Source organism: Astyanax mexicanus, chromosome 13 (genome assembly GCF_023375975.1).
Source record: "Astyanax mexicanus isolate ESR-SI-001 chromosome 13, AstMex3_surface, whole genome shotgun sequence".
Classification (NCBI taxonomy): Eukaryota; Metazoa; Chordata; class Actinopteri; order Characiformes; family Acestrorhamphidae; genus Astyanax; species Astyanax mexicanus.
Genome location: NC_064420.1, coordinates 47,041,784 through 47,053,880, shown reverse-complemented (window position 1 = coordinate 47,053,880; position 12,097 = coordinate 47,041,784). Strand labels below are relative to the sequence as shown.

The 12,097-nt window shown below is 38.8% G+C and overlaps 1 protein-coding gene across 2 annotated transcripts in view; it reads right to left on the bottom strand.

Annotated features, from left to right (window-relative positions):
• LOC103028753 (fibulin-2) overlaps nt 1–12,097 on the bottom strand; it is a 74,825-nt gene that overhangs the window by 41,173 nt on the left and 21,555 nt on the right. For both annotated transcript variants that reach the window (XM_049463111.1, XM_049463110.1), the window contains 2 exons: nt 1,690–1,804; nt 774–912 (listed from right to left, as the gene is read on the bottom strand). In XM_049463111.1, the coding sequence (XP_049319068.1) occupies nt 774–912; nt 1,690–1,804 (254 nt within the window). The remainder of the gene's footprint in view (nt 1–773; nt 913–1,689; nt 1,805–12,097) is intronic.

Below are 12,097 nucleotides of genomic sequence, written 5' to 3'. Positions count from 1 at the left end.
ATGTGGCTCGGGCCAATTCCTATATTATACTTGGTAACCAGGAAGTTGGCACATGTGGCTTGAGCCATATTATACTCCATATATACATATTATACTCTGTAACCGGAGAGTTGGCACAAGTAGGTTGGGCCAATTTTTATACTATACTTGTTAACTAAAAAGCTGGTACATGTGGTTCAAGCAGATACCAATATTATACTCGGTAACCGGAATGTTGGCACAAGTAGGTTTTGCCAATTTTCATAGATACTTGGTAACAAAATATCTTAGGCTGGTTCCTATATGATAATTGTCAACCAGGGCCTTGGCACAAGTGGTTTGGTTAGATTCCCAAATTATACTTGGTAACCGGAGATTTAACACATGTGGCCTGGACCGATTTGCAAAAATTTGGACCGGGGTGTTGGCACAAGCAGCTTAGGGCCAATTTTCATAGAATACTAATACTCTATAACCAGAGAGTTGGCACAAGTAGGTTGGGCCAATTTTCATATTATTGTTGGTAACTGAAAAGCTGGAACATGTGGTACTTGGTAACCGGAGTGTTGGCACAAGTGGCTCAGGTTCATTCTCTTATTATACTCGGTAACCAGAGAATTAACACATGTGGCCTGGGTCGATTTGCATATAATACTCAGTAACCGGGGGTGTTGGCACAAGCAGCTTAGTGCTGATTCCTGTAGAATACTAATACTCTGTAGGCAGGGTGTTGGCACAAATGTTTTGGGCTAATTTTTTACACTGTACTCTCAGAACTGGGTCACAGTACTCACCTTATAGACATCTGACCCACAGACATCATCATCATCATCACCAGCAGCTCCACAGGTCCGGCCCTCTCGCGCTGTCCTCACGCCCGCCCCACACTGCCTGTCTCTCAGAGACCCCCGACAACACTGACTCTGAACAGACCTGATACACAGAGAGATACAAAACAAACAGACATACGTGAGTTATACAGAGCTGGAAAAAAAAGAATATAAGAGATCACTTCAGATTCTGAATCAGTTTCTCTGATTTTGCTATTTATAGGTTTGTGTTTGAGTAAAATGAACATTGTTGTTTTATTCTATAAACTACAGACAACATTTCTCCCAAATTCCAAATAAAAGTATCGTCATTTAGAGCATTTATTTGCAGAAAATGAGAAATGACTGAAATAACAAAAAAAAAAAAAGATGCAGAACTTTCAGACCTCAAATAATGCAAAGAAAACAAGTTCATATTCATAAAGTTTTAATAGTTCAGAAATCAATATTTGGTGGAATAACCCTGGTTTTTAATCACAGTTTTCATGCAAATTGGCATCATGTTCTCCTCCACCAGTCTTACACACTGCTTTTGGATAACTTTATGCTGCTTCACTCCTGGTGCAAAAATTCAAGCAGTTCAACTTGGTTTGATGGCTTGTGATCATCCATCTTCCTCTTATAATTACATTATATTGTACTGTACTGAATATAAGTACTGTATTGTAATTATCAAATAATATATAGTCTAATATATATCATTTTTGCTGACCTCAATGTTTTTAGCCCCTTTTTAAGCCCATTATGTATTTCTTAGCATTAATGAGCCATTTCTATTAGATTGTATTTGATTTATTTAGTATAATAATAAAAATAATATGAATATATATTTTATTTTATTTTTAAATGTGCGGTAAAAGGGAATTACTGCAGTGCTCACCAGCAGACAGAGACCGGGTTCATCCTCACAGGGTCCATGTTTGAACAGTGGCCGTGATCCGAGGCCCATTTCTCCCCAGCTCCACAACACACATCCAGCATCTGACTAGAAGAAACTACACACACACACACAAACACTGTGAACCCAACATATTTTATGTTTGCTGCACTATATAAACAGGGGTTGGACAATGAAACTGAAACACCTGGTTTTAGAGCACAATAATTTATTGTGGTGACGGACAGTTCTGGTGGAAACAGGAGAGTTGAGGTGCACATTGAATTCTGCCGTGATTTGATCAGCCGTGGTTTTATGTTTTTTGGATACAATCCGGGTTAGCACCCGAACATCCCTTTCAGACAGCTACCTCTTACAGCATCCACAGTTAATCCTGTTGGATGTGGTTGGTCCTTCTTGGTGGTATCTAGCTGACATTACCCTGGATACCGTGGCTCTTGATACATCACAAAGACTTGCTGTCTTGGTCACAGATGCTCCAGCAAGACGTGCACCAACAATTTGTCCTCTTTTGAACTCTGGTATGTCACTCATAATGTTGATTGCATTGCAATATTTAGAGCAGAACTGTGCTCTTACCCTGCTAACTGAACCTTCACACTCTGCTCTTACTGGTGCAATAATGTGCAATTAATGAAGATTGAACACCAGGCTGCTCCAATTTAGCCATGAAACCTCCCACACTAAAATGATGACAGGTGTTTCAGTTTCATTGTCCAACCCCTGTATATATATATATATGTTTATTGTGTGTTTTTGTTGTGTTTATTGTGTGCGTTTGTGCTTGAGTTTCTGGAGTTAAAATAAGTTTATCATATCTGCAGAGGGAACAGTGGGAGTATTGTCTGGATGCTGGAGGCTGTAGACTGGTGAAGGTTCCTGGTGAAATCACACAGACAGATCAAACACAGCGGACAGCGTGTCACTGGCAGCTCGGCGATAAGTGAAATTTACCATTTAAAGGTTTAATCAGGGGGATCTGAGTGTCTGCTGGATTCTGGATTTGAGACGCTGCCAGAAGCAGGACATTATTCACATTACACATTAGCGCTGCGTGAAGCCGGAGAACACTTGTTGTTTGTTCCCATGAGTCTGCTGACTCTTTTCTTCTATAACCACCTAAAACTGTGCTTTTCCTATAGAGAAAAAAATGGAAATGAAAGTAAAATGTAACTTTGGAGTATTCCTATTGGTCTATTCACTTTTTTAATTATTAAAGAACAACTGTCAAATTCACAAAAGTAAAAAAACAACATTTTATTTCTGTGTAGCAGCACAAAACAGCAAACCAAACAAAAAAACACTGAAACAAAGTAAAGCCAAGCTAAGCCAAACCAAAACCCAACCCAGTCAAGCCAAATCAAACTAAACTAACCCAACATATACCCAGCCCAGCGCAAGCCGAACCAAGCCAAAACCAAAACAAGTCAAACCAAACCAAACCCAACCAAACCAAAACCAATCCAACCCAACCTAACTCAACCCAACCCCAACCCGACCCAGTCAAGCCAAACCAAACTCAACCAAAACATCCCAACCCAATCAAGCCAAACCAAACTCAACCAAAACCAAAGCAGTCAAGCCAAACCAAAACTCAACCAAAACCAATCCAACCCAGTCAAGCCAAACCAAACTCGACCAAGACCAACCCAAGCCAAACCAAACCAAAACTCACACAAACCAAACCAAAGCCCAACCCAACCTAAACCAACCCAAACCAAACCAAAACCAAAACCAAACCAAACCAAACCAAACCAACCCAAACCAAAACCAACTCAAAAAAAGCAAAGATAAACAAAACCAAAATCCAAAACAAGCCAAGTCAAACCAAACCAAAACCAAGCCAACACTGTCAAGCCAAGTCAATCCAAACCAAACCCAAACCAAACCAAAACCAACTCTAAACAAGCAAAGCCAAACCAAACACAAACCAAACCAAAACCCAACCCAACCTGAACCAACCCAAACCCAAACCAAACCAAAACCCAAACCAAACCAACCCAACCAAAACCAAAACCAACTCAAAAAAGCAAAGCTAAACAAAACCAAAACCCAAAACAAGCCAAGTCAAACCAAATCAAAACCAAGCCAACACTGTCAAGCCAAGTCAATCCAAACCAAACCAAAACCCAACCAAAACCAACTCAAATCAAGCAAAGCCAAACCAAACCAAAATCCAACCAAAACCAACTCTAAACAAGCAAAGCCAAACCCAAACCAAACCAAACCAAAACCCAAACCAAACCAACCCAAACCAAAACCAACTCAAAAAAAGCAAAGCTAAACAAAACCAAAACCCAAAACAAGCCAAGTCAATCCAAACCAAACCAAAACCCAACCAAAACCAACTCAAATCAAGCAAAGCCAAACCAAACCAAACCAAACCAAACCAAACCAAAACCCAACCCAAACCAAAACCAACTCAAAAAAAGCAAAGCTAAACAAAAACAAAACCCAAAACAAGCCAAGTCAAACCAAACCAAAACCAACCCAACCCAGCCAAAACCAAGCCAAACCAAACCAAACCAATACCATGTAATACCATACTAAATCCCACACAATTTAAACAAATCAACCAACCGAACCAAATTAAACCAAACCAACCCAGACCAAATCAGACCTGAACAGAATAAAATATATACATACTAATTAACACACCAGAGCAACTATACATATGAAAACATCTCAAAATGAGCATGTGAACAACTGGAAAATACAATATAATAACATAAATTTCCTGATATACCCAGCTGGAGCTCTAATCCCAGTAATAAAGTATGAACATACTCAGCTTTCAGCACTTTCTAATTCCATCAGATGACTGATCAGCAGATTAAACAGGGAGTTTAAACAGTGTTTGCTAACTGGCAGCTGATTTTACAGAGTGGAACAGTTCTGTGTGGTCTCTCAGCTCAGTGGAGATATAGAACAGAAGATGATGTTGTGGAGCCAATTTTTAATATCTCAGCCTTTTGTGTGATGGAATTAAATCTACCACAATCCAACTGAGATGTAATCTAGTAAAGACATTCCTGGAAAACCCTTGCTGTGTGTGGGTGGGCATTATCCTGCTGAAAAATGCCAGTTGGAAGTCCTGCAACACACGTGTCTGCAGGATGTCCTGCATATATCACTGTGCTGCTAGTGTCCCTCTGATGTATGCAATGTGTAAAAGTATCTCAGGTGGTCAAGTGGTTGCCAGGTGTTCGTGATGGTATTCCAGAATGTTTTTTATCATGTTGTTGATTGGTTGCTACACTGTAAAAACAAAAGTTGTTTGAACTCAAATGATTTAAGTCTGTTTTACATAAAATTGGAAATTTCTGAACAATAGTCAACTATTTTGAGTTAGTTAAACATTTGTGGGCACATATACTGTACTATTCAAACTGTGATCTTTGAGTTGAACCAAAGATCTTTTAGTCTGTTTAGCAGCTTATTTTCCATTGGCTTCTGTCACAATCTATTTGCATACTGGGTGTGTCCAACAGTTTCTGACTAACACTCACCATCAGTGTGTAGTGATTCCCCCCTGGGCTACCTTACAAATAAATCAAGTTCCCCTTTAGTTGTAGTAACTTGATGTTTTAGTTTATGCTAACTCACATTTTCATCCATATTACTTAAAATAATTGAGCAAATCAGCTGCCTTGAAAAATGAAGTAAACTCAACTTATCCAGTGTTACAGTATAACAAAAATAAAAAAGTTAAATCAGCTTGATGTTGATGTTTTAAGTTATGCTAACTTAAAGCTCCACTAGGTAGGATTGAGATTTTGTGCTCGTGGACTCCCCCTACAGTTGTGGAGTGTAATGAATGTTTCATTAGAACTAAAGGTCGGAAAGCAGGTCGCAGTTCTCACAAGCGTTGGTCGCGGCCGCTTTGAAAACTTACAGAGTCTGGTTTGAGCTCAGAGGAGCTCCGGCACAGACACGAGAGCACCGCTATTCCTCCTATTACACCTCAATGCAGCGCTGCAGTGAGTTTCAAGCTGTAATTGTATTTCTTTAAAAAGATCAAAAATCAAGAAAATCCTACCTAGTGCTGCTTTAAGTTTTTATTAACCATTACTTAACTTTTTTAAGGCAACTGGCTTCCTCAATTTTTTCCTAAATTCAACTTATCTGGGCTTACAGTGTAGGTTGGTGGTAGCAGCTGCATCCCAGGTGGTAAGCATAGTGATGCTTAGTGGTTGCTAGGTGTTCGTGATGGTATTCCAAATGCTTTTTTATGATATTGCTGATTGGTTACTAGATAGGAAGTAGCAAATGGTTGGTATGGTGATGCTAGGTGGTTGCTGGATGAGTACTTTATGAAACTTTCCCAGTGGTTAAAATAGTTGAGAAACTCAGCACAGATGATTTCTATTGTGTCTCGTATAAAAACAGGAGGAAATGAGTCGGAACCGAAGCCAGCGTCCAAATAAAAAGCGAATGCTGCATCAGTGTGACAAGCCCAAGACCACCAATCTAAAGATTAGAAAACAAATAAAGATTAAAGAAGACTACAGTCCAAACAGCCTGTTGCTAACAATTAAACACCCTGGCAGAAATGATCCTGTTTAATATAATGTCTAATTCATCATCAGTAAATGAGCTGCAGGTGTTGAGTACAGAGAGCAGATGATTGTTATTACTGTATTAAAACCCTCATATCTCACATTTTTCCTCTATTTTATTTTTCCCCGGGGCCCAGTTATAATCTCCATGTGTCTTTATTCACCAGAGAAAGCAGTTCTTATTTATTTTTACACAACTATTTCTATTTTACCTCTCTTTATCTCCTACATTAAAACAAGCTGCTTCTTCTTATTGTGCCTTTAAGATGCAAATAACATCTACACTAACAGACAGACAGACAGTTAGAAGGACAGAAGGACAGACAGATAGATGTACAGACAGGCAGAAAGGTGGACATATGCAGTATATAAACAGATGGATAGGTGGATGGATGTATGGATGGATAGAAGTATTAAGGATGGGTGGACATATGGATATACTTCTTACAGAAAGAAAAACAACCAGACATGCAGACAGGTAGACATACAGAGAGACACGCAGACAGACAGATGAATGGATGGATAGACTTACAGGTAGACAGACAGATGTATGGATGAATGGAAGGATGGAGAGACTTACAGATAGACTGACAGACAGACGGATGGAAGGATGGATAGACTTTCAATTAGACAGAAAGATGGACAGATGGACGAATGGAAAGATGGATAGACTTACAGATAGACAAAAAGACAGACAGATGGACGGATGGAAAGATGGATAGATAGACTTACAGATAGACAGACAATCGGACGGATTGAAGGATGGATAGATTGACTTGCACATAGACAGACAGACGGACAGATGGATAATAGAATGGAAAGATGAGTAGACTTTAAGATAGACAGGAAGACAGACAGAAAGATGAGTAGACTTTAAGATAGACAGATAAACAGACAGATGGACGGATAGTAGAATGGAAGGATGGATAGACTTTCAGATAGACAGAAAGACAGACGGATGAAAGAATGGATAGACTTAAGATAGACACAAACACAGACAGATGGACGGATGGGAGGATGGATAGACTTAAGATATACAGAAAGACAGACAGATGGAAGGATGGATAGACTTAAGATAGACAGACGGTCGGACAAATTGACGAATGGATAGATAGACTTACAGATATCGAGACAATTAGACATGTTAACAGGCAGATGGATGGATAGACTTACAGATAGACAGACAGACAGACAGACTGATGGACGGGCAGATGGATGGATGGATAGACTTACAGATAGACAGACGGATGGATTGCTAAATGGATTGATAGACTTACAGATAGACAGAAAAACACATGGTTGGAAGGGTGAATGGATGGATGGCTAGACATACAGATATACAGACAGACAGACAGACAGACAGGGATGGGCAGATGGACTGTTAGACTTACAGATGGACAGACAATCAGACAGACTGACGGATGGATAGATCGACTTACAGATAGATAAACAGACAAACAGATGAATGAATGGACAGATGCTCAAATAGACCTACAGAAAGAAGGACAGACAGACACACAGACAGATACAGTAGATAGAGAGTTGGGTAGACAGCATGACTTATATAAAATAAATATCAGACAGTTGGATCAGATAGTATCAGTATTTATCTATTATTTAGTCTGATGTTCTCAGAAGCTCATCATTATCTCTCACAGTGCAGCGGTGCTCCAGCATTCCTGCTCTGCTGGTTTCATGCCGGAGTTAATGGTTTTCAGCAGGCTGGTCTGCAGTAACTCATGTCTGTGTGAATGAGAGGCTGCAGGAGCTCGGCGGCTCTGCGGTGGAAGCGGGTTACAGGACGTTCAGCGGGGCTTTGAAGCTGCATGCAGTCTGTGTTATTACCACATTGCTGCCTCATCCCGCAGCTCATTCATTTACTCTGAGTTTAAACACCAGGAGCTTACAGCCTACTAAACCACTGCTCTCTCAAAACAACCGGAGAGAGAGTTCAGAGAAAGTGACTGAATAACAACAACACCACTCTGAAACCTGCTACGACTTCCTCTACACAAATCTGCTCTACTGGTTCTTACAGATAAATAAACCCTGATTCAAAAGTGAAAAACATTTATTATTGTGTAGAAGCACAATACAGCAAACCAAACAAAAACCAACCCAAACAGAGGCAAGCCAAGCTAAATCAAACCAAAACCAACCCAAATCAAACTAAATCAACCCAACCCAACCCAACCCAACCCAACCCATACCCAACCCATACCATACCCAACCCAGTCAACCAACCCAAATGGAGCTAAACCACACAAAATCAAACCAAAACCATCCCAAATCAACCAAGTCAAGCCAAATCAAAGTAAATCAACCCAACCCATACCCAACTCAACCCAACCCATACCCAACTCAACCCAACCCAAACCAACCCAGTCAACCAACCCAAACGAAGCTAAGCCTTGCAAAACCAAACCAAAACCAAACCAAATCAAGCTAAATCAAACTAAAGCAACCCAACCCATACCCAACTCAACCCAACCCAACCCATACCCAAGCCAACCTAGTCAACTAACCCAAACTAAACCAAACCAAACAAATACCAACCCATACCCAACCCAGTCAAACACCCCAAATGGAGCTAAGCCAAGCAACCCAACCCAACCCAACCCATACCCAACTCAACCTATAACCAACCCAACCCAGTCAACTAACCCAAACTAAACCAAACCAAACAAAAACCAACCCATACCCAACCCAGTCAACCAACCCAAACCAAACCAAACGAAAACCAACCTATACCCAACCCACTCAACCAATCCAAACAGAGCTAAGCCAAGCGAACCAAATCAAAACCAACCCAAATCAACCAAGTCAATACAAATCAAACTAAAGCAACCCAATCCAACCCAACCCATACCCAATCCAACTTAACTCAACCCAAACCATACCCAACCCAGTCAAGCCAAACTAAACTCAACCCAAACCATACCCAACCCAGTCAAGCCAAACTAAACTCAACCAAAACCAACCAAACCCAACCCAGTCAACCAATCCAAACGGAGCTAAGCCAACCAAACCAAACCAAACCAAACCCAAAACCAAGCCAAATCAACCAAATCAAGCCAAATTACACTAAAGCAACCTAACCCAACCCAACCAAACCTAACCCATACCCATACCCAAACCCAACCCAACCTATACCCAACCCAACCCATACTAATACCCAACCCAGTCAAGCCAAATCAAACCAAAACCAACCCAACCCAACCTTACGATTCAGCAGAGACAGATACTGACCTGTGCGTTCACACTGTGAAGATACACCAGCAGCTCATTTATTAAAGGAACAGTAATGTTATTTTATTCTTTATTCTGTTTATTGTTGAGTTAAAAGTCACATGGGTTGCATGGGCGTGAGCAGCGAGCGCAGCACATGCTTCGTTCAGTGTGCAAACAGCTTATTATGGAGCAGCAGCAGAGACAATGTTTGTTCCTATCTTTGGTAAAAATCTGGATAATTAATCAGGTTAAACTGCACCTGAAAAGCCACTCATTCGAAACAGACCGAGACCTGATCATGTTCACACCACAAATAAACCATTTATTTGGAACCAGATCCAAGTATCTAGGTTCAGAATTTTACATATAACTGTAGAATAAAATAAGCAACCAATCATAATATAATATAACATAATATAACAGAATAAAAAGAGTTACTGTTGAGAACAATATCAAGCTCAGACACGACAACGCCACATGCAGACTGGAATGCTCAGATTTCCTCCAGCTATTGGACACTGCTGCCCTGGCACAGCCGGAGTATTCCAGAACAGAGAGAGAAAAAGAAAGAGAGAAAGAGAGAGAGAGAGAGAGAGAGAGAGAGATGTCTTGCTAGAATAGGATTCCTGCTTATTTAAGGCCTCAGAGGAGATTTACTGTATCTGACTAAAAATTCTTTCATGTTCTTCTTTTATCATCAGGTTCAACTAAGGGACTAATTTTTTATTTCAGTTTCTGAATCAGTTTTTTTGATTTTGTTATTTATAGGTATATGTTTGATTAAAATGAACATTGTTGTTTTATTCTATAAACTACAAACAACATTCCTCCCAAATTCCACATAAAAATATTGCCATTTAGAGCATTTATTTACAGAAAATGAGAAATGACTGAAATATCAAAAAAAAAATGCAGAGCTTTCAGACCTCAAATAATGCAAAGAAAACAAGTTCATATCCATAAAGTTTTAAGAGTTCATAAATCAATATTTGGTGGAATAACCCTGTTTTTTAATCATGCATCTTGACATCATGTTCTCCTCCACCAGTCTTACACACTGCCTTTGGATAACTTTATGCTGCTTTACTACTGGTGCAAAAATTCAAGCAGTTCAGTTTGTTTTAATGGCTTGTGATCATTCACCTTCCTCTAGATTATATTCCAGAGGTTTTAAATTTGGTAAAATCAAAAAAACTCTCAGATCTTAAAGTTGATGTGTTAGATAGAAGTTGATAGAACCACCCTGGCTCCAACCCCCACCAGAGCCCCACCCACTATATCAGATGAAGGAGTTTGAGAACCTGAAACAGTACACAGCAGAATTAGCAAGCAGACTTCTTCTGAGGAGGGTATCTATACCTACTGTCTAATATTATACTGTTAATATTATGGCTGATCGGTGTATTTAAAACTGTAAAATGTTAGGCATGTGTTTATTATGCAGGACTCAGTGAACAGACTGTACAGGCAGGACAGGCTCTACTTTTACCAAACAAATGGAAAGGTGATCTAATCCATATTATGGAAAGAAAGAGCTTTTCAATTAAGTAAAGAAAGGTCAGAAGATCAGTCAACTTGAAAAAAAAAAATTCACAAACTTTGAAAGCATCCTCAAGTGCAGTCACAAAAAAGACCATCAAAAACATTAGGATGATGGAACTGGCACTCATCAGGAGCACCCCAGGAAAGGAAGAGCAATCAGAGTTACCAGCTTCAGAAATTACAAGTTAAAAACAGCTCCCTATATAAGATCATCTAAATGCTTCACAGAGTGTTTTGGTTTGTTTAACACTTTTTACAAGTTTACCCTACTCTGAAAAAGTGCACTTTTATGTTGGTCTAATCAAAAATTATGATTTCTGGTTTAAACCTGTTTTTCTTAGTTTGCCTAAAAGCAAATCCATTTCCTATTAAAACAACTTAAAATAAATAATTTTACTCAAATAATATTTTTTATTTCATTCCAGAGGTTATGACATCATCATATCAGATCACTCCTCCTGGAGTTTTTCTATCAGTAAATTTGGAGTTTTACTGTCAGTAAATCTCACTCTCTTCCCATTGGCTCCCGTCAGCTCTATTACACGTAAAGGGCGTGACCTCCCTCACCATCATTGTGAAGTTTATATATATATTTATATATATTGCTTTTACTTAAGAAATGAAAGCCTGATTAGAGTTTTTAAAAGTTTGCACAGCTTCAACTGTTTCTTATTATTAAAATATTAAGTCGTTTTGAATTATTCTAACATAATTTAGTAGGTATTATACTTGTGACTATAGTATATAAATAAATATATATATAAATAAATAATGCATTTTGGCTGAAAAGGAAATTATATTATTATTCCAGATTTGAAAAAGAAAGTGTAAAAAAATGTGTTAAAAAATGATATTTGTCATAAATCATTTTTTATCTTTGTTTTAAAGATTTTGATTTCAAATCAAAATGTTAGATTCTAAGTAAATCATATATAGTTGAAAAGTTGAAAAAAAAAAACGAGTATATTTAGGTGTAACAAATTAAAGCAATTTTTTAAGGTTGGTCCAAAGTATCTTTTTTTCAGTGTAAATGATTCCTTAAGTGTTCCTTTACAGTC